The sequence below is a fragment of the Brassica napus genome, chromosome A9 (genome assembly GCF_020379485.1).
Source record: "Brassica napus cultivar Da-Ae chromosome A9, Da-Ae, whole genome shotgun sequence".
In the NCBI taxonomy this organism is placed as follows: domain Eukaryota; kingdom Viridiplantae; phylum Streptophyta; class Magnoliopsida; order Brassicales; family Brassicaceae; genus Brassica; species Brassica napus.
Window position 1 is genome coordinate 40056655 of NC_063442.1, and position 27089 is coordinate 40083743.

At 32.4% G+C, this 27089-nt stretch overlaps 2 protein-coding genes, 2 long non-coding RNA genes and 1 pseudogene across 5 annotated transcripts; 1 reads left to right on the forward strand and 4 right to left on the reverse strand.

The window, feature by feature from the left end:
- Window positions 1–3663: 3663 nt before the first annotated feature.
- On the reverse strand, window positions 3664–6006 carry LOC125578549 (annotated as a pseudogene).
- Window positions 6007–7882: 1876 nt separating this feature from the next.
- Window positions 7883–8507, reverse strand: LOC125578550. 2 transcript variants are annotated; one of them, XR_007316657.1, is made up of 4 exons: window positions 8482–8507; window positions 8210–8350; window positions 8095–8140; window positions 7973–7991 (listed from the first exon to the last, which is right to left on the reverse strand). It is a non-coding gene; the product is annotated as an uncharacterized LOC125578550 (long non-coding RNA). The 2 variants fall into 2 exon arrangements; XR_007316656.1 differs by lacking the exon at window positions 8482–8507 and having other exon boundaries at window positions 7883–7991; window positions 8210–8387.
- Window positions 8508–12932: 4425 nt separating this feature from the next.
- Window positions 12933–15250, reverse strand: LOC125578551. The gene is made up of 2 exons (XM_048741564.1): window positions 13809–15250; window positions 12933–13731 (listed from the first exon to the last, which is right to left on the reverse strand). Exons 1-2 carry the CDS (start codon window positions 14658–14660, stop codon window positions 13024–13026), a joined length of 1560 nt encoding a protein of 519 aa, XP_048597521.1. The 5' UTR covers window positions 14661–15250; the 3' UTR covers window positions 12933–13023.
- Window positions 15251–15715: 465 nt separating this feature from the next.
- LOC125578552 lies at window positions 15716–17928 on the reverse strand. Its single transcript, XR_007316658.1, has 4 exons — window positions 17792–17928; window positions 17574–17693; window positions 17309–17432; window positions 15716–17157 (listed from the first exon to the last, which is right to left on the reverse strand). It is a non-coding gene; the product is annotated as an uncharacterized LOC125578552 (long non-coding RNA).
- Window positions 17929–23601: 5673 nt separating this feature from the next.
- Window positions 23602–24620, forward strand: LOC106365228 (trafficking protein particle complex subunit 2-like protein). The gene is made up of 5 exons (XM_013804676.3): window positions 23602–23689; window positions 23777–23873; window positions 23995–24064; window positions 24130–24211; window positions 24332–24620. Exons 1-5 carry the CDS (start codon window positions 23657–23659, stop codon window positions 24461–24463), a joined length of 414 nt encoding a protein of 137 aa, XP_013660130.1. The 5' UTR covers window positions 23602–23656; the 3' UTR covers window positions 24464–24620.
- Window positions 24621–27089: the final 2469 nt, after the last annotated feature.

Here is a 27089-nt window from a genome sequence, read left to right on the forward strand (position 1 = left end):
TGAAACTTTTCTTCTTTTTGCCCATTTCAGAGGCTCATAGTGATGATCAACCCCGAAAATTACGCTGGCATTCCGGGTTAAAGACCTCCCCATGATACTGAGACGATTTTCTTCTATGGAAGTGAATCCCGGACGATCTGGCATGGTAAAAGGCTCCTCATCTTCTTCATCCAGGGACAAAGCCATTAAGGCCCGATCCATAGCCACAGACATATTTGCAGACGAGAACTAGAAGAAGTAGTTTTTTTTTTTTTTTTCTACAACCCAGATTCAAAAGCGATAAGAACACCGAACAGAAACACTGAAAAGATCTTTCTTTTAAGCCAAAACCACTAAAATAATATAAGAGGATAAGAAGGGAAAAATAAAACGTGTTTTAAAGACCCCCACTCATCAAAGACGTGTTGAACTCTCTTTCTAATAAAAGAACACTTTAACCCACTTGGGGTTCCTAGAGAGCAAATAACCATTAGTCTTCTGTTATAACAAAGAAAAAAGCAAAGTAGATATTCTCAAGGTAGGTATATACTAATATTGGTATTGGATTCAGTTTGGCAAAAAGTTGGAGAAATTTCGTCTTGCAATGTCCGCTGACTATGAAAACGTGTTTTTGTTTAAATAATATCTGGAATTCAACCCCCACTTAAAAACTACATTAACTGTCTGCTCTCATGCAAAACAGAAGAGACTACAATATATGAAGAGGCCGCTAGAGTCTCATACCAAGCAAAAGAAACTTCAGAACACTGGTTTGTGTTTTCTAACAAATTTCCCAAAACATGACCAAAGATATAACAAATTATTAGTTCGTAAACACCACTTGTTTTTCTCTTGTGTATTATTTCTCAGTATTATATTTGCCTAATGCAGTTATTTTTATATTAATGTTAAGATTCGTATCAGTTTCAAGAATACATTGTCATGAGGTAAATCTCTCCCATTTAAGTCTTGATGTCAATATTTTTGTTTTTCATGGATGGTAAATCAGAATGACTGAGGGGCACTCTACAGTGTTCTATGAATTTGCTCATATGTTAGGGCAGTATATAAATATTGTTAAGGATATCTCCAACCTCACTATATTTTCTACTCTAAAATAGAGTTTAGAGTAATCATGCTCTAATGTTATTATTTTTCACTAAAATAGGGCATCTCCAATGACACACAAAAAATTTCTATATATTTCACACTAAACTAGAGTACATCAATTATAGAATTGGATTTTCTCCAATGGTTCACTCTATAATAGAATACTCTATAATAGAATTAAATATAGAGTAATGTTGTTTTTTTCACTCTAAATATAGAGTAAAAAAATAACATTAATCTATATTTCACTCTGTTATAGAGTAACTCTATTATAAAGTGAACCATTGGAAAAAATTAACTCTATAATAGAGTTACTCTATTTTAGAGTGAAATATAGAGATATTTTTTTTAGTGTACCATTGGAGATGGTCTAATATAGTAAAAATGAGTTTACTCTATATATAGAGTAAGTTGTTTTTTTGTTTGTTTCATCACTATATTTTCTACTCTAAAATAAAGTATCATTTGAGTATGGCCTTGATTGGTAGAGCATTAGCATTAGCAGTAGCAGTATGCTATAAAAGCAGCATGCTGCAGGAGTTGTATGCTTTTGCTAAACTGTTTAATATGATGATTGGTAGAGCATTATGAGTATGCTATTTAAAATTATTATAAAAATTAGTATATAATTATAATATATTTATTTTTAATGAATATATTTCTAATATATGTATATATATAAATATATTAACATATAAAATTAAAAGATATAAAATAATTTATGTTATTTAATAATTAAAAAATATGTTTATATAAAAAATATTATTTTAAAATAAATTTTATAATTAAAATATATATTTTTAAAAATAATTTTTCACATTTAAATAAATTAAATTATATTTAAATGTGAAATACTATTTTTAAAAAAATGTTTTTATTGTAAATTAATTTTAGAAATCAAAATTTTATTTTCTGGATATAAAAATAATTTTATGATAGTATTAAATAAAATAAATAAATTAATTATATATTTTCTTAATTTTATAAATTTTAAATGCAAATGCTCCTCTAAAAGCTTCATATGAGAGCATTGGCTAGAGAACATTTGGAGAGCATTAGCATTTAGTAAATGCTTCTCTAAATGTTTTTCTAACAATTGTTGATTGGATAATGTAGAGCATAATGCTAATACTAATGTTTTACCAATCAATGCATATATCACAATTCTGTTATAGAGTGAATCTATTTTAAAGTGAAAAATAGGGTGAACCATTGCAGATGGTCTACTCTATTTTCTTTTTATAATTTACACTAAAATAGAGTAACTCTATTATAGCGTATTTTTGCTCCAATGGTGTTACTTTATAATAGAGTTACTCTGTTATTAGAGTGAAAAAGTGATATTTCTCTATATTTCACTCTATAATAGAGTAACTTATAATAGAGTAACTCTATTATAGAGTAACACTATTGAAGCAAAAATTACACTATAATAGAATTATTCTATTTTTATGTAAATTATAGAGGAAAAAATAAAGTCTCATCGGAAATGCCCTGAGTCACTTGTGTGTGTGTTTGCTACTATTAGAGGAAAGCAAGCTTTGGAAAACTCAGCTATAGCGGCTTGTCTTTCAGTCTCAACGCTGCCAATTAAGGGTATGACTGGTTTTCCCGCTACCACCCGCAAACGCAGCTTTTGCAGTTGGTAGCGGTTGCTGGCGTTTTCACCAATCGTTCAAACCGCTCTAAACCGCTCCAAATCGCTCCAAATCGCTCTGAACCTCATAAATTCAAAAGTTGGTTCCAGCTAGCGTTTGCGGTTGCGGGCGTTTGCGGGAGGATAAAAAAAAATTATTTTTTTCCAAAACAATATAAATACAAAAATAAAAAAATTCAATAAAAAAATAAATTGAAATGATAAAAATGCTAAAATATATCAATTAAATTTTAATTAATATTATAAAACTTAAAATAAAAAAAAATATTTTCTATATTTTAAAAAATTTAAACTATAACTTTCTAAATATAAATTTTATATTTATTATAATATTATTATTTTTGATATTTTTATAATTGTATAAAATGTAAATATTGTTAATTTATTATTTAACTGTTGCTGCAATTGGTAGTTAACCAGTCATAAGTATCCCGCAAACGCACCAATTTCTAACCGCAGAACCAGTCGTACTAATCTCTTAAAAACCGCTAGAAACTGCAACCACCCGCATCCGCAAACTCCCGCAACCGCAACCGCTGCGGTTGAACCAGTCAGGCCCTAAGTATCTAGGATGCCACTCACGACCAAAATGATGTCGAAAGTCGGCTTGTCAGCCCCTTTTGGACAAGATCCAAAATTGTTTCCTCAGATATCAAGAAAAGCTTTTTAGTGTCAGATCGACTCTTATTGATTAAATCTGTAATCGCTAGTGTTACTACTAACTTATGGTCTTCTGTTTTTTGTTTATCCCAAGTTTTTTTTCCCAACTTTGGAGTATTATTGTTGGTTTGATTTGGTTGGTCAACTTTACTAACTTCTCTTTTTGAACATTGTTCAGGATCATGGTTCTTCTCTTTGAAAATAGAGTGATTAAAGGTGAACCATTTTTTCCTTTCTTAATTTTACTCTTAACTCAATCAAACAATCATACCTGTATTTTTTTATTTTATTAAGAAGCACTAGTACGATATAACAGAGTAGAATGCAACATAAGTCTAGTGTTTGTTGAACATGATCTAAAACATATACGGTTTTTGAATTTGAATATTCGAATTATAATATGATCTAGACCTCCACGAAGACAGCTTCACCGTCAAATTTATGGACCTTGCTCTGGAACAGCTCAAGCTTCTTCGTCACCCACGAATCCTTCATCTCTAGCTGCCCTAGCCTACCAGCCATCGCCGTCACCCTCTCCCTACACTCCTTCATCTCCTTCTCTCTCCTCTTCAGCTCATCTCTCAGCTCCTCCATCTCCACCTTCCCCTCCTTCATACCCTTACTGCACTCCTCTTTCTCCATCTTCGCAGCCTCGTACCCCCCGAAGCACTCCACCGCCTCCGCCAGCTCCTCCACGGCCGTTTTGAGCCACGACACGTCGATTCTGACCGAGTCCATGTCCTTCACCACCGCCGCGATCTCGGCCACGCGCGTCTTCGACAGATCTCTCAGCGCCGTCGACTTCAGCTCCGTCACGGCCGCGGCCAGGGACTCTAGGTAAAACGACCTTGTTGACGTGGATTGCAGCTTCGACGAGGCGGCTATGTCTCCGTGTTTGTCCATGATAGCCTGGAGCGTGGCGGACACGCAATGCCGCACCTTGTAGTTAGCGACCGAGACGTAGGCATCCGACTGTGTCTCTTCCTCGTAGCTCTCGAGTCCGCGCATTTTGGTGATCTCCTGCATCGTGAAGCTCTCGGACTCGTCGGGCAGCTCTGGCGGCTCGAACTGCCTGTCTTGCTCGTAGGTTTCGGCCGTGGCCATCTGGTACTTGTAGTGAACCGCTGCACATCATTATTTGGCTTTTAAGCATATTTTTGTTTATTTGTTAAAAAAAACATATTTTTATTTTTTTGGTATTAAATAGATGTAGTAAAAAAACGCACCGTGCTACTCCCAGAGACTCCCCTGGAACGATGTCCAGTTGAAATCTCTGGAAAGAGGTAGGTGGTGGAATGGTTGTCTTCGTCGTCGTCGCTGGATGAGTAAAATGGTGGTGGTGGATAGCGGCTGGTGGCCCCATGAAAAGGACTCATGGGAGGGCTGCTACGCGGTGTGACGTGTGACATCTGCATCTGCCTCGTAATGATCTTTACCCTTGTTGTATCTCTCAGGCTGCAACTAATTAAGAAGAGCAAAAATCTGAGAATGAGTTTGGTTAACAAAGGCGTAAAGAGAGTTTGGTGCACCCACCGTTGCCCTTGTGTGCGGCGGGCTTCGTGGGGCTCGGGATGGATGAAATGGGCTCGGAAGGAGCCTCTGCGAAGTTAGATGGCCCTCTGCCTCATACTTTCTCTACTGTAGTCTCTCCCTCGAAATTCTTGCTGCTAATACAAAGAGAACAGCTGGTTTTTCATTTATTTGGTTTTAAATGACAAGAATGTAATAAACACACACAAGATTCAGTATCAGTACCGTGTTGTTGGGAGCTGGAGAGCGGCTTCTGGAGGGGATGAAAGGGGCTCACATTGGCCTCTGTCTCATGCATTCTCTCGTGCAGCTCTCTGCTGAAGTCGGTAGACCTCCTACGGCGATCAGGCTGCAGTTATAGGCCAAACAACCAACAAACATTTTGTTCAAATTGTTCCTCATCTATGCTATGGATGAAGCAGAAATGAGTGAGTACCGTGCGGGTTCTGGCAGATCGAAAGGGGCTCAAGGAAGCTTCGCTCCTTGGGGTCACGTCCGCATCGGGTTCATAAAAAATGGCCTCTGTTCTTTCTTTGCCATTCTCTCTAGGACGCTCGGGCTGGAGTACAAAACTAAGAATCAAAACCATGAAAAGTGATAGAAAACTGCAATCGCAAAGGGAGTCGATAGTACACACTACCGTGCTATATCTGTAGACAGGAGGTCGGTGGTGGGAATTGGGGACGCGTTCAGAGGCGTGTTGTTGTTGTTGTTTCCAGTGAGTAGTATGGTTATCAGAGATTGGGAATGCATACTCTGATTCCGATCTTTTTATGCCGTAATAAGACACCGGCGGAGATGATCGACCCTCAGTGGGATGAGGAGGACTCGAAGGATTGCTCTTGCTAGCACTTTTGTGACCGAACAATCCTGAAGGCAGATAGACATACACCAGTTTAGTCTTGGTTGCCACTCATATAATCTAATCCGGTTAGAAGAAAAAAAAAAACTAACCTGCTCTGTTGCCATACTTCTCTCTGTTTGAAATAAAGAAATCCATCCTCCGATTGTTATGAACAGCCGCTTGATATCCACCAGACAGACAAGACAGGGTGTCACTAGTCTACTCTTAATAGTATAGAGAAGGAAGAAATGACGTGGTTTGGTCTTGGTATTTAATAACCCGACCATGACAACCCAACTCACACTGACTTTGTCAATTCTGGCAACCTTTCCTTTTATTTGTTTTTTATTAAAAAAATTAGATAGTTACTCACGTTTTACATGAATTATATACGTTTATTTGGTTTACATTATTTTCTTGTTTCATTATAATTTATTGTTGTGGCAAGGTTATATGTGATTGTTTGATGTTTATATAAGTGAATTCATTTTAAATTGCATATAAATGTAAATATGATTGCTAATATATGTCGTCAGAGGATTTAAAAGAAAACTATACTTCTATATATTTGTAAATGGTGAAATGTTTGTAATTTACTTTCAGTTGATTTAGGGTTCAGTGCATTTCACGTTTAACAATACTAGAGACTTTTCCGGGCTACGCCCGGATTTATTTTTATAAATTGTTAGCTGTTTGAAAATATTAATTTATTCATATTAGAATAGTTACTTTATATATATTGGAAACAGCAAAAAATATAAATTATCATAATGAAGTTTACATGATTATATGTAAAATGAAAAAATAATAAAACACCACACATGTTACATTACTCAAAATATTATTACAGTATAAAAAATCAGGTTTAAACTCAAATCATTTTAAATTTTGATTTCCTAACTTATTCATTCCCTCTTTCTTTCAGATTTGTATAACTTAATTAGTGGCTAATGTTTTTTTTTTTAGTTTTACCAATAAAACTAATTTTTCTAGAAGTATGCATGAAAAATATTTCAACTTCAAAGTGTTGGATCTGATAAATATTTTTGCAAATACATTGATAAAAGGTAAACATTTAATTGCTTATTGTGTATTTTCTGAAAATCCATAATTAAAAGTTGAGAAAATAGAATGGTTTCCATGAGATTTTTATGTCGTGCAGATATCTCTACTAAGTATTATATGTTATTCTCTGCTAAATATTATTTTTCTAATTTTTCTTTTTTAGGAAAATTAATAGAGATATTAATTTATAGTTATTTAAAATCTATGATAAAATGATACATTTATGTAAAACATTATGGTGTCATTTTACATTAATTAATATAAAGAAATATTAGTTGACAATTATGAATTATAATTTTTAAGAAAATTAATTGAGTTTGTTGAATTGCTATGAATTTATAGTTATTTAAAATCTATAATAAATGATACATTTATGTAAAATAGTAGCGTGTCATCTATAATAAATTTTGCAGATTTTTAAGTTTTATAAATTTTAATTATTTATTAGTAGGTATAACTTGTGACTTATGAATTATTCATGTTAATATCTTATGAAGAAAAGCAAGATGCTAATATTTATTGACGGAATTCGTGGTGTTTTGCTAATAGAAATAATGTGTTGCTTTCTAAGAAACTTGGGTTTTGTTTTTCTTGTCGCGTCATTGGTGTTCTTCATAACAATACTCTGTTGTTTCATTAGTCAAAAAAAAAATCTCTGTTGTTTTCTTCTGCATATATAACTAATTTAATATATACATTAGTGAAAGCAAAGACAGTAAAATACTGCAGAATATAGATTAATACACGTAGAAAAAAGAGACTCTCAAATCTCCAAACAATAAGCCAAAACTCTAATATACAAAGAGCAGGACTTGGTTATACTTATTTTCCGTTGGTTGATTCAAGAGGTAGAAAAAGTGTACAATCATAGCAACATGCTGATCACAAGCACTACACACATATACAGATGTTGGCTCATAAGCTGTTTAAAGAACACTATTGAAAGAAGCATAAACTTAGGCGAAGCTCTGACATTCAAAGTTTTATAATCAGTTATAATCTACAGTAGTACAATAAATGTTTTCCTAAGAAAAAGGTGAGAAGAAAACCCCTTCAATTCCAGAAACCATTTTGGTTCTAAGTAACCTGGTGAAGGGCAAAAAATTTCTTCTCGCTGAGCAGTAGAAATGGCCTGGTACCTAATCCCTATTCTCAAATATTGGTTAAATTTTAAGATCAAGAGCCAAGAGGCAAACAAAATCTCAGTAATTCGAATTAAAAAAAAACTGTCAGCATCACTATAGCATACCTTTTGTACTCTCTGATATGTTTGATCATTGATCATCATCCACCTGCTGATACATTCCAACTTTAAAACAATCAATTGAATAAAAGAGTATATATAAAAACCAAAGCATACTTACAACGTTTACTGCCCAATTGTTCTGGATACAATTTACTTTAGCCCTGTTCGCTATCTCAGTTCCCGTAGTGTAAACACATTCTACGATATTTGGGTTACTCAGGAACAGAACCGAGCTACATGTGCATATATCTTTTAAGCTCTGGAAAAACAGCAAAAGTGAAGACTAACGACATAGGATATATCTTTTTTCTTAAAATACTATACAAAAAAATTAATAGGAATCTACACCTTAATTTGTGATTAAATAAGAAAAATATGTAGAAAGAAAACCTTGTTAGAGAAAGACTTCGTGCGGGAAATTTTTTGAATCCCCTGATTCCTATGGTTGGTCTTTGAACAATCTTGATTCTCATTCTCTCAGATCTTCGTAGAATCACAGCACCAATAACCTACAGCATGTGCATGAATGCATCAAATCATTAAGAAAAGAAACATGGCGTTGATTTCAGATGAGAACATAACATATTTATCCTAAAAACAACAGTTTTTCTTGAAGTTTTTTATCTATAATATACGACGCTGCCGAAGGTGGGGATTTCGCTGGATAAGCAAAGAATGGATACATTGATAATCCTAACTACTTAATATCATATTCGAGAACGATCGTAAGAAAAAAAAGAACCTTTCTTCTATGGTGGCCGAAAGACGAATCTAATGGATTTTACGGATATCCCTGCAACTTCCGGCGACCAGAGCATCCTAATCCTCCTTACTCAATCCCCGCTAATCATCTGCTATATAGAATGAGAACCAACCGACGAAGAAGGCAGAGAAAAAGTGGGAACGTCAACGGTGAAATTACTCCTCGAAACGGATTTGGAAAGAAGAGAAATGGAAGAGGTAAGAGATGGAAGTCGAAAAGTGAAGAACGAAATTAGGTTTCGTCGGCCATCAATTACAGAATGGACACTATATAGCCCACAGATCAAACAGGCCAAAAACAACAGAAGCCCAAACAAAGAACTATTAAATGACGTGGAAGAATGCTGCTCAACCATTGGCTGATTTTATAGTCCGAGCTGGACAGCTTAAAAGGGCTTATTATTGCCCTTTTAGTATAGGTTAGATTGCACAAATGACTAAAAATAAAGTAGTGAACCAATAAAGAAACACTATTTTCTAAGTATAAGTTAATGTATACATATATTTAATGCATTATAAAATGATCAAATTTAATACAATACTTAACATATAACCATATAAATTTAGTTAAGAAAATAGGTTACAATACGGAAAATGAAACAAATAAGCACTTAAATATAGTTTTTCAAAGACTGATCGGTGCTAATTTAAATGTTCTTTGAATTGTTTTTATTTTATACTGTGAACTCTACGTTTTAAATGTGTGGGTAGGTGAAACAAGAATATATCTACGTATGGCTTTTTGTGAAGTTAAAATGGAGTATAGTAATATTATTTTAATACTTGTTCGTTTCATAATGATAGATTTTATAGAAAAAAAGTTGTTTCAAAAAGATATATTTTTTTGGTTTTTATGAAAAAATTGTAAATTTTTAAAAAATTAATTGATTTTAATAAATTACTATTGGTTAAAAAGTTATTAAAAATTGAAAATTACAAAAAACAATATATTTATTATGGTAGTTTAATGTATTTTCTTAATATGTGTGAAAATACTAAAATTATTTAGAATATATCACTCAGGGTTAGCCTTCATTTTATTGATAATCACAATGGATACATTCCGCTGCTATGACACTTTTTCCCAACTTTCTACTTGATTCTAAACTAACATGGTTTATTCTTAATCATACAGCTGACTAATCAAACAAAAGTGACTCAACCACACATCTCGCTTTCTTCTTGACGGTCAAGTTTCACTCTCACATCTTCACAAGACTTATGTCTGTTTATTTTCTAACCATTAGATCTATTCGGGGGGGGGGGGGGGGGGGGGGGGGGGGGGGGGGCGGGGGGTGGGGGGGGGGGGGGGGGGGGGGGGGGGGGCGGGGGGGGTTGTTATTGGTTTAAAAACTTTTAAATTCATTCAAATCTTTTGTTATTCATAAAGTTTAATTATTATTAATTTTATCATTTATTCAATTCTATTGTTATTGGAAGGTGAATTCTTTATGTTTTTACTCATAAAACTTGATTTGAAAAATCATTTATTCTCATAAGATTTTTTGAAATCTGTGTGTATAAAAAAATGCACATATTGCAATTAAATTCACGTGAACACACCAAACCACACGTGAACACACCAAACCAAACTCAATAATGGTGAATAATATAAACTCACATGATCTGTAATTCATTATATTTTTATAGTTTCTTATTTGATAAAACAACCATTTGATTCAATAATGATGAAGAAACCAAACTCATATTGATAACAAGAATGGTGTCTCAAAAAAATCACAAATCACAAAAGTCAAAGACTAATTATTATCATAAGGGAACTAAGAAGAGTAACACACCAAACATAACACAAAGTTACCATAAAATTTAGGGAAAATTGTCAAAACAGAATAAAAAAAACAGAATGGTTGTCCCTATGGTATAAATTCAACTTTGTCCATTTTATCTCCTTTTACCCTTTTATTTCTGAAACTTAATAAAATAAATAGTTTTATGAATCAAAAAAAATTATTAAAAATATAAACTATTAATGGAACACCAATATACAGAAGGACATATTTTTTATTTTTTCAAAAACTTGATAAATAAAATTTCCAATTTACGTTCTACTAAAAGTAGAAATAGTCTTCTACGGAAATTGGGTTAGTAGAATGCAAAATCCAGAATAAACACGTACATCTATTTCTTTTGGAACGTAAAATCTACTTTTGATTCAATATCTAAATATGGGGAATGCAAATTCTACTAATTGTAAAGATATCTACGTTTCTGAAAAATACAGTTTCTACTTTTAACAAGTATTCTAACATTTATCGAACATGAAATCTGAAAACTACACAAACGTCTAAAGAAGGTAGAAATTACATTCCTTATTATTTTCATGGTTCTACGCATTGTAGAAGGTGTCTTCTACTAATAAAATCACCTGTTTTTGGCGAAAATAAAGGAAAGTTAGTTAACAAAATATTCTAAGAATATTCTAACTTCCTAAAATGGTTCTGCTCGATTTTCTTTGTCAATTTTTTTTAAAAAAAAACGATTTTGCCTTTCTTCTTCATGAATCTATGATTTTTTCATAGTTTCTCTTTTGATTTTCAGAAACTTTTGTTCAAGATTAGATGCATATCTATACAACATGTGGTCTTTGGGAATTAGATGCATATCTACACTTTCTTTTAGGAAGTACCTTTTTCTTTGCTGGAGCTTGAGCTTGAGCTTGATTGACCTTTTTCTTTGCAGGAGCTTGAGCGATTTTGGTCTTAGGCGCAGCTTCATCGGTTTTGCTCTTAGGAACGCTTCCTTCGGCACTCAAACTGATTGCTTCCCTGAGCTGTGAAACCTCGATCTCCATGTTGCCGATCCTCTCTTTGAACATGCTCTCTATACTCGCCATTTGCGCTCTGAGTATATCTCCCAAGGAACTGACAGATGAGTGGACCAAACCCTCAATGAAACTCTTAGTTTCTTGATCAATACTCTGTTTTTGGTTTAAAAACTTTTAAATTTCATTCAAATCTTTTGTTATTCATAAAGTTTAATTATTATTAATTTTATCATTTTATTCAATTCTATTGTTATTGGAAGGTGAATTCTTTATGTTTTTACTCATAAAACTAGATTTTGAAAATATCATTTATTCTCATAAGATTTTTGAAATCTGTGTAATAAAAAAAATGCACATATTGCAATTAAATTCACGTGAACACACCAAACCAAACTCAATAATGGTGAATAATATAAACTCACATGATCTGTAATTCATTATATTTTTATAGTTTCTTATTTGATAAAACAACCATTTGATTCAATAATGATGAAGAAACCAAACTCATATTGATAACAAGAATGGTGTCTCAAAAAAATCACAAATCACAAAAGTCAAAGACTAATTATTATCATAAGGGAACTAAGAAGAGTAACACACCAAACATAACACAAAGTACCATAAAATTTAGGGAAAATTGTCAAAACAGAATAAAAAAACAGAATGGTTGTCCCTATGGTATAAATTCAACTTTGTCCATTTTATCTCCTTTTTACCCTTTTATTTCTGAAACTTAATAAAATAAATAGTTTTATGAATCAAAAAAAATTATTAAAAATATAAACTATTAATGGAACACCAATATACAGAAGGACATATTTTTTATTTTTTCAAAAACTTGATAAATAAAATTTCCAATTTACGTTCTACTAAAAGTAGAAATAGTCTTCTACGGAAATTGGGTTAGTAGAATGCAAAATCCAGAATAAACACGTACATCTATTTCTTTTGGAACGTAAAATCTACTTTTGATTCAATATCTAAATATGGGGAATGCAAATTCTACTAATTGTAAAGATATCTACGTTTCTGAAAAATACAGTTTCTACTTTTAACAAGTATTCTAACATTTATCGAACATGAAATCTGAAAACTACACAAACGTCTAAAGAAGGTAGAAATTACATTCCTTATTTTTTCATGGTTCTACGCATTGTAGAAGGTGTCTTCTACTAATAAAATCACCTGTTTTTGGCGAAAATAAAGGAAAGTTAGTTAACAAAATATTCTAAGAATATTCTAACTTCCTAAAATGGTTCTGCTCGATTTTCTTTGTCAATTTTTTTTTAAAAAAACGATTTTGCCTTTCTTCTTCATGAATCTATGATTTTTTCATAGTTTCTCTTTTGATTTTCAGAAACTTTTGTTCAAGATTAGATGCATATCTATACAACATGTGGTCTTTGGGAATTAGATGCATATCTACACTTTCTTTTAGGAAGTACCTTTTTCTTTGCTGGAGCTTGAGCTTGAGCTTGATTGACCTTTTTCTTTGCAGGAGCTTGAGCGATTTTGGTCTTAGGCGCAGCTTCATCGGTTTTGCTCTTAGGAACGCTTCCTTCGGCACTCAAACTGATTGCTTCCCTGAGCTGTGAAACCTCGATCTCCATGTTGCCGATCCTCTCTTTGAACATGCTCTCTATACTCGCCATTTGCGCTCTGAGTATATCTCCCAAGGAACTGACAGATGAGTGGACCAAACCCTCAATGAAACTCTTAGTTTCTTGATCAATACTCTGTTTTTTTTCTGCTGTTCGCTTACACAGCAACTTCTTCTTTCTTGTCTCGGCTCCTTCATCCTGAATCTTTCTCTTGCCTCTTCTAGCAACATTAACCGAAGATGTCTCCACATCTGCTGCAATATCAGTAGCATCCACACTCTTATCAGCTTCTGACTCTGTATCAGCTTCTTCCATCTCAGTCTCTTCATCCTCTATAACTGGCCATTGTGTGTTGCTCCAATCAAAATTGATTTTAATCCTATCGAGAAGAAGGTCCACACGTTCATCTTCCATCTCATCCTTCCTTGTATAATCAGCATGCCTCAACACATCACCATTGCCACTCACTGAAATTACCGAGAACAAGTCTCCCTACAAAACAATTATAACATTATAAGCTTTAAAAAATATGCAACAGCCATATAAAAGAATATAATAAATATTCGTACCTTCTCAGTAAACGATTCCTCAAGTTGAATGATGTCTTCATAAGAAACTTTTGCAACTCCTTTCCAATTTCCACACCTTGGACCGATGAAACTGTCCGAGACTTTGCTGCCACATATTTCTCCAAAATCCGGAATTGCTTCCATAATCCAAATCTGGAACGCATAGGAGAACCCCTCAAAAATGTAGCTGTTCTTCTTACCCAACTTCTTTCTAACCTTCTCAATGGAACTCAGTAAGAAGTCATAGGAGTGAAGACCCCAATGGAAGTTCCGAAGCTTCTCAAGATCCATCACCAGCTTGATGTACATACGAGGGATGTTCACCTTCTCATCTCTCCCCATCACCACGCCCATTATCACACATAAGTAGATCAACCTCATCCTATCACGCCGAGACCAGTTGTGAACTTCTTGTAGATGCACCTTTTTGATCGACTGCAAGGTGATCTTACCACCTGTCCTTAGTAGTTCACTCCAAAATCCGCCATCACTTTTCCATTTAACTACGTCACAGCTACTTTCCCGCGAGATCTTGAGGCCTGTCACAGCGTGGTACTCCTGAAGCGAAAACCGGAGAGGATTCCTCGCAAATACAAACCACTTCTCATGCATCTTCGAGGTAATCAGCTGCTTACACAAGAAGCTATCCACCAATTTCCCCGAAAACTTGAGGTTATTTTCCGCAATCGCCATGATATGTTTGAAAACAGGATCTATCTTGACATCATCGTACTCCGCATACATAGCTTTTTTCAGATCTCTGATAAGTTCCATGCGGCAGCAGTTGTTGATCTTCTTCACCTGAGGTTCTAAACCCTCTGCATACACTCGCTTAGGTAGCTCTAACTCCATATCTAGAAAAGACAAAAAATTGATTCTAGTTAAAGACTGAAATTGATTCTAACTTCACAGTGAAGCAGAGACAAACACAAGAGAAACGTCAAACAAATTCTAAAATCAGAAAGATAAAAACTATCATTCTGTACAGAAAGTAAATCAATAAACCAGCTCATGATAAACGAAATCAATTCACAATAGAAAGCAGTTAATCAAAGTAAGCCAATTCATAATCGAAATCTGTTCATATAATCAGTTAACAACACTTAAAACCCTAAGAAACGAACATAAAAATAGTAACCCAAATGAAGAACTCAAACACAGAGAAATGCAATAAAGAACCGGATAAAGAAAGAGAGAAATGCTAACTTCAAACCCGAATGAAGAAAACAAACCGCTTCACAAATGAAGTATCGAGAACATACCTTATGTGCTAGCAATGTCGGAGGTTGAAGACAAACTCGATTTCACCAACGACCAAGAGAACCTAATAAATCGCCTTTGTTTGTCGAGATAGAATGAGATCGAGAGAAAAGTATTAGAACAAGAAGGAGAAAGGAACAAACTTTATGACTGAAACCTAATAAATGAAGACAAACTCGATTTCACCACCGACCAAGGAACAAATGAAGTATCAAGAACATACCTTATGTGCTAGCAATGTCGGAGAAAAGAGAGGCGGGGAGGTTGAAGACAAGATCGATTTCACCAACGACCAAGAGAACCTAATAAATCGCCTTTGTTTGTCGAGATAGAAAGAGATCCAGACAAAGGGGTTCCACCGGTAGGAGAAGAGAAAGGGCTTCCACCGGTGGCGTAAGCACTCGCCGTTGATTTCACCGGAGAAGACGCAATCGCTTTCTTCGTCGCCGTGAAAGAGAGAGGCTACCGTGATTGTTTTTTTTAAGGGTTACGGGGAATTAGAGGCTACCGTGTTTTTTTTTTTTAAACTCTTTCCCGTTTCCCTTTTTTTTTTAAATAGAATCTATACTATTAAAGCAGAATCCCTCCTAGGATTCTGCCCCTGCCTTTTCCAGTTAATTACATGCCACTGCCATTATTTTTTTTTAAATAAATGTCGCCAATTATTTTAGATCAATCAGAAGTATTCGATTTTTACAGCCTATCAAAATTATTTAAACCCACTGCAGAGTAACCTGTACTTTTTTAAAATCCAAACAGAAATAAATGTCCAGCCCACCGAAATCATCTTCATGATCAAACCCTATACCATTTAAACCCCATCGAAAGCATCTTTTTTTTTTGACAAACCCTATATACCCTGAAATGAAAACACTAACGAAGATGAATATAACATATAGATAAACATAAATGTAAATCAATGTTCACAATAAGCTTATTTAGATGATGCATGACACCTACATATATATGTTATGATTCCTTTACAAAATGCAATATGTAATGGTGGACACTTTAATCAAACCAAAATTATTAAAATATTGACCACAAGTTACTATGGTATATTTCGAATTTTTTATAACAATAATTATTTAAAAATCTAATAACAATATTTTTAAATAAATATTTTTTCTATTTGAACTATAATTTTTTCAACTCATCCCCTAATTTTCGTAATCAATTCAAAAACATATAATTACATTTGAAATGCCACTGAATTTTCTTGCTTTTTAGTGTAATTATAAATAGTATTTAAAAATATATATTAAAAATATCATTTGGATACCAAATCTATTCCAAGTATATTCTTTAACTCATTCTGTAATTTTCTCTTCCTATTAGAAATTAAAAAAAATTATATTATGGCAAAGCTTCCCTATTTCATATACCTATATTAAATGTAACCCAAAATATAGAGAAATAGATTATATTTTTTGGCTAAAATCACGCTTCAAAGAATTCAATATAATCACATTGCTTGTGCAATACCCATAGAATATCTTGGGATTTCGAATTTTTAACTGAACCTTCCTAATATTAACAATTATTGATATCGAAATCAAAACCACAAAATCTCGAGAGATACGATCTAGAGTATGCAACAAGTTTCACGGAAAACCTAAACACCTCTCCCTTCAACCTCTTCCTATTATAAATAGCAATCACATCTTCCTAATCAAACCCACACCGTCAAACAACGCAATGGCTACACAAAAGCAAATCCAAACATGGCGTGCTTCTAATGAAAAAGTGACCATTCAAGACTTGCGGCCCTGGCACACTACTAAATTAGTTCATGTGAAGGTTCTACGCTCTTGGGTCCAAAACATTCAACTATTAGGTGAAACCATGGAATTCATCTTTATGAGAATGTAAGCAATCGTAACTGCCTATTTATGGTTTTGAAATATGTATATTTTGTTGTTTATGTCTTATTTAAAAGTTCGACTGTGCTCTTAATATTTTCAATCTGATTTATTACAAGTGCAAGGGTGATAAGATTCACGCAACGTGTAAAATGACTTACATTGAGAGTAAAGGGAGGCGTCTTCCGTTGTAGTATGGAGAAACATTCAGAATTTTCATGTTAGACCTGCAATTGGAGCTTAATAATCACCAGTCATTACTTGATAGGAGCTGTAATCACGTTACCCTATAAATTTTCTTTCAGACAAAATTTTATAAATAAAAAGATAATTTAAAATAAAGATTTTTAAAAAGTACATAGATTCTCGAGTACAGACCTTTACAGTTTTGTTATGTTTATGTCTTTAGACGGTGTAACATCTTTTGGATGTTTCTTCCAAAGCTTTTCTCAATCGATTTCAACAAGATCCGATTTTTAATGCTTCAGTTCATATTCGAACACTTCAAAACGTTATTATTTCATCGGATTTAACATGCAAAAGAAATCAGAGAGAAATAGATTTTGATGGTAAGTACTTTAAAATTAATCAGATTTAATAGTTAACTATTAACTACCAAAGGAAGTCATGAGATTAAATTTACCATTTTTTTTTTCTTCAGAACTTGTGACTTCGTTGTATAGATGGGAAAGGTGAAGTCAATATCCTTCTCCGACTTATCGTTTTTAACTCAGATCGCTTCAGATCGACATTGGAAACATTACTGAAATGAAAATGTTTCGAAATGTATCGAACTTAGAGATTTGTAGAATAGAACAACTGAGTCTATTTAATCAAAAAAGAAAAGTGATACAAGATTACTTGGTAGAGCTCGGAGAAGATAAGCTTTTGTCGGTGGATCTAGAACTCTCAATCGTCATTTTTTTTTGTTTTGCAGAGAGGACCTTTTGTTTTTTTTCATCGAAGGATTTTTTGTTTACAAAAATCATGTTAACAAATGTTGTCGGTGAACAAAACGATATCTTTACCCAAATGGGCGGACCCATCTTTACCCAACTAGGCCCATTTTGTATAAAATATATTTATTGAAACTCCATTAGAAAAAAGGATCAAATGCTACTATGGACCATTTGGGGTCCAAAAAATCTCATTTAGACCCGTCCTTTTTTCTTTTCATTTTGTATTTAAATTTAAATAGAAATTTAAGTAAAATAACTAAAAAACCTAAAGACTTAAACATATTTACTTAACCATGCCATTATTATCCGATCCAGAATCCGACCCACCCGAAACCCGACCCAACTAACCTAAATCTTCTTCTTCTTCTTCCCCCTTTCTTCTCCATCGATAGTTTTTATTTTTTAAAATAAAATCAAAAAAAAATTTCAATTATCCGCTAATTTTCTCTTTCTTATACCAAATCGATCAACCCATAATCATATTCAATCAATTATAACTTACCCAGAATCAAATTTCATCTTTTACGTACTAGATTCAAAATAAAAAAAACGCAGAGTATTACTAGTATAACTAGTACAACTCAAATTAGTACAACTAGTATAACTAAAACAAGTATAACTAGTACAAATAGATTGAGTATAACTAATATAACTGGTACAAATACAATGCATATAACTAGTACAACTTTGCAATTAATATGATGATATTTGGTTTTTGTTGTCAGTGCTATAGAAGATGATAATGCAGAATCAATAAAAATATTGGTATAATCCTCCTGCTTATATGTGTCAAAATATGTTAATAATTTTTTTTCGATAATATTTAATTTGGATAATGACTTTGTTTTACTAGTTATACTAGTGTACTATTTAGGAAAAAAATGTATCTTCATTCTTTATGTTCTAGTAGCAAAAGAAGGCGGCTGCAAAGCTTAGGGGTGGACGTTCGGGTACCCATTCGGATTCAGTTCGTATCTATTTGGATTTTGTGTTTTCGGGTTTAAAGATTCTGTCTCCGTTTAAATTATTCAAATAAATTTTAAATTCATATATAATTTAAATTTCTCAAAATCTATAAATAAAAATAATATATAACATAAAATTTTGAATAATGTATGCTAAAATACCTATACTTAACCTAAAAATTAGTTTAGCTTGAAAATTTGGATGGAGAATCAATCAATAGACATTTTAAGTATTTTGGTGTTTTGAGTTAGCTATTTTAGATATTTATTTTTGACTATTTGTATATATTTTTAAATATTTTAGACAATTTCAAAATATCTTATACATTTTAGATATTTTTTTGGATATTATATCTAAAAATAGCTAACATATTCAGGTACATAATTCTAATTTGGATATATTCGGGTATCTATAATATTTCAGTTTGGATCGGGTTCGGTTATGGTTCTTTAGATACCAAAATTTTGAACCCGTTCGGATATTTAACTAATTTCGGTTCGGGTACGGTACTACTTTTTGGATCGTATTTGGTTCGGTTATTCGGGTTCTCGGATTTTTTGCCCAACCCTAGCAAAGCCAGAAAAAGTTATAGTAGGTTCAGGCCCGTCTTTGGGCAAGTGCAAGTGGTGCTTATGCATGTAGACCCGCCCGTAATAAACAAATGAACATATAATATAAATGTATTTAAAATGTTTAACTTATTCTCAACTTCAATTAAATTAATTTTCATGTTTTTACTAAAATAATTTATCAAGTTATTTTATTATTTATTTTAAAAATCGTAAAACTTATTTAATTATTAAAATTTCTATAGAAGATTATTATTTTGCTTTCTTTCAACTATAGTTTTAGTTTTATTAAAATAATTTATCAACTATGATTTTCTATAGACATTACACATATTTGGAGAATATTTTAATGTTATCAATAGTAATATACCTCCATCAAGAAAATGGCATCACTTAATTATGAGATGTATAATTTCCTTTATTGATTGTTTCTAGCATATGAAAATGCTAGAAAAGAGAATGATGTAGAACCAATAAGACATACTGGTCTAATCTCTTCTGCTTGCATGTGTCAAATATATGAATAGTATATTTTTAATAATATTTGATTTGGAATTGATACGTTTATAAGTTATACTAGTTGTATGATTTTCGGAAAAAAAATCATCTTTATTTTTTTAGTTTCGAGGTGAAAAAGCTAGATGCGGAGCCAGAAAATTCTTCAACCATTGCTCTAAAGACACGAATCACCGGAAAGAAGAAAAAGATTGGGTTTGATGTATGATTTTTGTTTTTTTTGCAAATAATTGTTTTAATCGTGATGTATTAATACAATTGTTATCGACAATTGTACAATTTTAATTTGTTTATCAAGATAATAATAGCTATTAGAAAGAAAAAAAATTGCAACAAATAATACAAATAATCGGTAAAAATATTAATTAAGAATTACTTACCAAAATAAATCATTTTAATCAAATATTTTTTTTAAATTGCATTTAATTAGTAAATGATATAAATCAGCAGTTGTAAATGATTCATATTTTTGAATAACTTCTTAAAATTGATACTAATTTTGTGTAAAATGAAATGATGCAAATAATTTATATTTTTACATATTTAAATGGGATGATATATTTAAGTTACAACATGATGCATATTTAAAATAATACTAAATAAAATAACAAGTAGTTGTACCAGTTTTCTAGTTGTACCGACTGTAGATAGTTGTACTAGTTTTTGAGTTGTACCAGTTTGTGCATAGTTGTACTTTGGCAGTGAAATCATAAAATATTAGTTGTACCACATAATAAATACATTTACCTCAGTTGTATCACTTATTTATGTTTACAAGTCTTTGCCCGGTTACAATGAAATCATCAATTTTGTAAAACTACATTTCATGTATGTTTTCCAAAAATTATGTGGACAAATAAGTTAACAAACATTAAAAGTATAAGGTAAATCATGTAAACTTATGGAATTGTGTAATAGTTTTTATATTTTTTTTTAAAACTTCAAATTAAATTAAGAGAAACTTTATGAGTACATACCAACTGGGATATATGATTGTTTTTCTCATATGAAATACCAAATTGGTTTTGTTAATTTCTGAAACGTCGAAGTTGTACTAGTTATACTAGTAATACTCGTCTAATATATAATAAAAGTTATATACATATATATATATATTGTTTATATGTCTAGTTATAAGGGTTGTCCCAATATTTTCACATCATAGCTTTATAAAATATGTTCGATGTTTGATTATCATAAAAATATGGCTAATATAGTTAATAACCTTAAAAGTATACAATACATAATATAAAATTAAATTTGTAATGCAATAATTTAACAAAGAATTGAAAAATCTTAAATGAATTAGATGACATTTTTGTCATCATATACCAATTAGAATTTTTTTTTTTTCATGTGTAAATTATAACATTTGTATACTAATTATATAATTTTTTAAAATGTTTAGTTTTACGAGTTATACTAGTTTTACCAACTCGAATGAGAGAATGAGATAACGAAGATTGTGTGGATGTGAGTGGCTGAGATTAAAGAAAGAGAAGGAGGGAGAATTAGATATGTATGAAGTTGTATGACCAAGATTAAAACATAGATGTGACGATCCAATGGCTCATATTACTCTTTTATTAATGGCAAAATCGTCATTTCCCTTTAATTGGTCCATGTAGATTATTTTTGGATGCTCTAGATTTTTTTTTGACCATTTGGTCTATAAGAGATTTTTGTCCTAGAAAAAAACTGTTTTTTAAGTATAGATGATACATTTAAGAATTAAACAAATTAATATAAAAATAAAATATGGTTATTTCTAATAAATTACATTTCAATTTATAAAAATATTGTTATTGTAATTTTTTCTTAAATTTTTTTTAAGAGTATACATACTTCTCTTAAAATCAACAAAATTGTAAATAGATTAGATTATCTTATATAAAAATACATAATCTTATAATTATCAAAATTTGAACAAACATATATAAAAATAAACAAATCTCCGCGCTTTAAATCATTAAAATATAGTAGAATTACAAAAATAATTGATTTTTTAAAAATTATATAATAATAAATTTATAGCTTTAAAATAATTTTTGACATCTAATAATAATTTAAAATCTCAAAAAATCATAAAAAATAAAACCATATTAGATAATAAAATATTGAAACACATACTCTTATAATTAGAAAATATCTTAAAATTTAAAACAAAATTTTACATCGGAAAAAATCTCGCGCTTTGAAAGCGCGGGTCAAAGTCTAGTTAACCATTTAAATTGGAATAAATTTAAGATTAATTTTGGTATTATGAAGAGAGTTATACTATAGGGACAACTTTAATTTGAATTTATACCATAGGGACAACCATTCTGTTTTTTTATTCTGTTTTGGCAATTTTCCCTAAAATTTATGTGTCTACGTGAACACACCAAACCATAATATCAATCAAGATAATCCAATTTTACTAAGCAAATTTATCATATTCATTGGTGCTTGTGTACCCGAAAACACTCTTAATCTTTTGCATTACTGTTTCTAAAATTTCAGTTAGCGAGTATACCGCAATGGCTCTGGTTAGAAGTAATTTACATAAGGAAAAATTTCTTAGGATATTTCTTTTTAAGTTTTTGTCAGAAAAATAGTTTTTGATAAAGAAAATGACCAAAATAAGTTTTATTAAAGGATTAAAATGATTAAAATGATCAAAATATGTATTTTTACCCTAGGGTTAACTAATATAGACTTATAATTTAGAGATAAGGGATAGAGTTTTGGTGATATGGTTTTATTTTTAAAAAATTAAAAATTAAAAATTTTAAAATAAAAAAGACTATTTTGATTATTTTTAGGGTTCTTTTTGTGATAAAAACTTAAAAATAGCTATTTGAGAGAATTGTTCTATTTTTTTTTTTATAAATATTGATCTCATGCCAATTAAGCAAACATAAGAATTTTTTCTCGTTTTTATTTTATTTTTAAACATAAGAATCAAGATATATGATTACTACATGTTTGTTGCTAATGACATATTTAGCATATAGTGAGTTGGTTTTTCATTACTTGACTGATTTTTTTTTATTTATAGGATGAAGAACAAAAAGACAAATCCAGAAAGATCAAAGTCTAACTTGAAGCATCCGAGCAAGATAATAACACTATCATACAAATTTTATTAACCCTTTTGCTGAGCCCGACAAAACATCAAGAAAACCAAATATTGCTTATATAAGTTCGTAAATTTAAAACATAGTTACCTAAGTCAAAATAAGATCAAAAAATTCATATTCTTATTCAGGCCTATGTACTCGAATTTGGTTTCAAACATTACTATTTAAACCAAACCAAAATAACTAAATCCAAATTCGTAAATAACCGAAAATTTCATATTTTTTTTGAAACGAAAACCAAAAATGACAACTGAACCGAAAAACATAAACAATCTAAAACTGAACATCCATGCCTAAATATATTAGTGAATAAACATACATGTTAATAAATTTGTCAACAAAAGAATAATTTTGCACTTTCAAAGGCGCGAAAACTATTCTATAAGTTTAAATCCTTGATTACCAAAATATTGACATTTAATGAGAGAGATGAACGGTTGATGCCAGTAAACAGAATCCTTCCCTGGCTGGGATCAGTTCAAAATTTAATGTTTATTTTTAAAAGGCCCAAACGTTATACAGCCCGGCCCATAAAAATGTGGATTTCTAACCATTTCGGGATCTCAAGATCTGCAAAGGGAGGAAGAAAGAAAGATGATCGTCTGCGTCTCCGTCGTCGGCCACCAGGTAAAAAAGCAGCTGACTTTACATTCCGATTTCTGATTTGATGCGACTTTAACATTCTGATTTCTGAATTTTGGATCCATAAAACAGAACAATCCGCTTTACATACAGAGCTTCACCGACGCTGATGATGCCCTCAAGCTCCACCACGTCGTTCATTGCTCACTCGACGTCATCGAAGAGCGAGGTCCTTTCTTGCTTCACTTCCATGTTTCCCTTTTGTTTTTTTTTTATGTCTGCATCGCATTGCTTTGCTTGGTCCTTTTTTTTATGTCTTTTTACACGTGTCTTCAATTTGTATATTACAGTGAACAATCCCAAAACGACGTTGAACGAGGCTTTTCTTGGCCTACTCTATCCTACACTCAACTACAAAGTGTAAGCACTAAGCCCTGTCTCATTCTCTGTCTGTTGATACTTATATTTCTTTGGGTCCTTCTCAGGTATGGTTACTTGACTAATACCAAAGTGAAATTTATACTGGTCACAACTGATTTGGATGTCAGAGACACCGATGTCAGAAATGTAAGAGCCAGCTTTTCAACCTGCTCCAGATACTACTTAATAAGCTCATACTCTTTCTCTGTCGCTCATATTCTTACCACCAATTTACTAACAATAGTTTCATTCCTCTGCTTTCTACAGTTCTTCAGGAAGTTCCATGCTGCCTATGTGGACGCAGTCTCAAACCCATTCCATGTCCCTGGCAAGAAGATAACCTCTAGAACCTTTGCTCAAACTGTAAGCAACATTGTCGGATCATACGGTTTGAACTGACCCTCCTACTAAGCTCCTACTTGTGTTTACTCTGCATTGCGGAAGTACATTTCTTTTATCATTTTTCTTTTCTTGTTGATATCAAAAGCTTGGTTTGTTGTAAGAAGAATTAGTAGTTCACATGAATGGACATTCAAGTTTGGTTTTTGATGGAAAATATGTTAATCTTTAGATCGAATCAGAATGAGAGAGATATAATATGGGAATACTTTATCTATGCGAGAGCGAGACACAGAGTGGTTGATCACGAGACAAGTATCCATTACCAAACTAAACCAGCCACTAAATGTTACTAACACAAAACCAATTTATATATATCTTAGTGGCTCTAGAACTGGCTCCGCCACAGCTGCCGAGTGGGAAAGAAAGGGAACTTGAGCTTGGTGGGAAGATGGAGAAGAGCAACGGAGGCTGTGCTAATAAGGCGGTTGGGTTGGGCTGAGAGAGCTGCTGCGGCTGCCATTTCTCTTTTGGTTTGGTTCTTCTTCACACACAACAGCACATGTTAACTATTTCTTCTGTTTCCATTTTTCCACCGTTATATCGACTCTAAACATGTATCACAGCCGTCGGATTGGAAAGGCGGATGGTAGATGGACTAATAACCATCATCTTAAATAAACTAGGTGCTGAGACCCCGCGCAAGCGCGGGGCTGGTTACTTTTGATATCGGTGGGGCGTATGATTTACGGGATGTTGGTGTTGTTTAAGATTTGTGCAAATTAAAGAATAAAATTTATCGGAAATAAGACAACAAAATTGATCCTAGCTTTTGACGATTAACTAAAGTTAGAGACATCTCCCAAAATGGAAGGAAAATTCAAAAAGTATAATTAAGGTAAAATATAGAGAATGTAAAAAAGACCTAAACATGAAACAGAGAGCGTGGAACAACGGAAAGGAAAAGAGAAGAAGATGAAGAAGCTTACGTCAGGTATATGAAATTAAAAAGACAGATATTGTGACAGCGCATCACCAACTTATTTGGGGGTCCATATTAAGTTATCAACTCTGTATATATCCGTTGTTTGAATAAATACTCAAAGTTTCAAATTGCATTACAAAATTATTTTATTTTTTCAAAATACACATTGTTTGCTAGTACTTGTTAGGAAGCTCAAGGACCGTTGTAGCATATATTAAAGCTACACTAATCTTCATCGCTAAGATTATGTTGGGCTCTATGTCTAAAACATGATTTGAACTTAAAAACTGAAAATAAAAAAACGTTAGGTTATCTTTCTTTTTTTTTCTCCGTCGTCGGGACAACATCACCTGTGGGATCCCTGGCATGATTAGAGCTTAAGTTTGTGAGATTGGGGAGCGATAATAGTGTGTTGCGTTATTGAAGAGGAGTTTACTTACATCAGTTAGGCTTCGTCCGCATCATTCCATTGTCGTTGGTCCTCGGATGCTTCGTCGTCGTCTAAATCTGCAAGAGAAAAGGTTTTAATTTGTTAAGTAAGATGTCTTTTATTTCTTTTAGATTTGGTTGCTAAAAACATAATTCATTCAGTTTTCCTGTTTTGTTTGGAGATTGCAGGGATGAAACCGTAGATCACAGAATCCTGTAAGAAAAACAGAGAAAAATCATTAGTTGTTCATAAAAAAGCCCATAGACAAAACCAAAACAAAAAGATGAAGACACGTTTCATATATGAACAAAGAATAAGCAAAGCAGAGTTAAAGTGATAAAAAATAAGTTAGAAACAATCATCACCAGTTCATCAAGGAGGAGAATGGTGATGCCCATAAACTCTCCATTCTTGTTAATGTTCCTGGAATCCTAGAATCAGATGAGCCGACCAACAATGGACTGAGTGGACCTTCCAAGGCGGAGAGAGTTGAAGGTGGAGTAGGGAACGGCGGCTGAAGCGGCTGGAGCAGTTGAATAAGTCATTTTCGTGACGGATATGAGAAAGTAAAGCGATCGGAAAACTGAGAAAGAAAAGTTTGAGACAAGATGGAGCTATTACTTCGAGGGATTCTATATATATGAGAGCTCTGAAGGCTTTAGAGGAGAAACTAAGCGTTTGGTAGGCGCAGAACGTGCTTAAAGCCTTAAAGATCGACCATAATAGCTGATTGCCGAAAGGGGAATCGCAAGCGACGAAGGAGATGGTGAAGATGGCGGCTTCCCTAATCTTCTTAGCTTTGTCCGTATCACCACTTTGGGTAGATGCAAAGCATAATAAACAGAAAATCAATAAGCCCAAAGCCTACTTTTTGTCGAAGTCCATTCGTTACCCATCAATTAAAAAAAAAAAAGAAGTGGGGTCCACAATGTTATATTAGTTTCCGACCTTTATAATATATATTACTTCCGACCATCAATGTACAAAGTATCCTTTAGTGCAATGGTATAGTTGTAGGTGTTTATATCTCAACAACCCGGGTTCGAGTCACATATTTTACATTTTTTCACACTTTTAAAAAGTGGGACCCACAGACCGCTGACGTGTCGCATCAGGAGGAGAAAAACTCTCCTATTATATAATAGATTCTTTTAACATACCAAAAGAATTACTCAATCCATTTTAAAATGATCTTTTTTTTGAAACAAAAAATTGTATCAAAAAATATAAATATATTTTAATAATTTTTAGATAATAATAATTAAAATAAA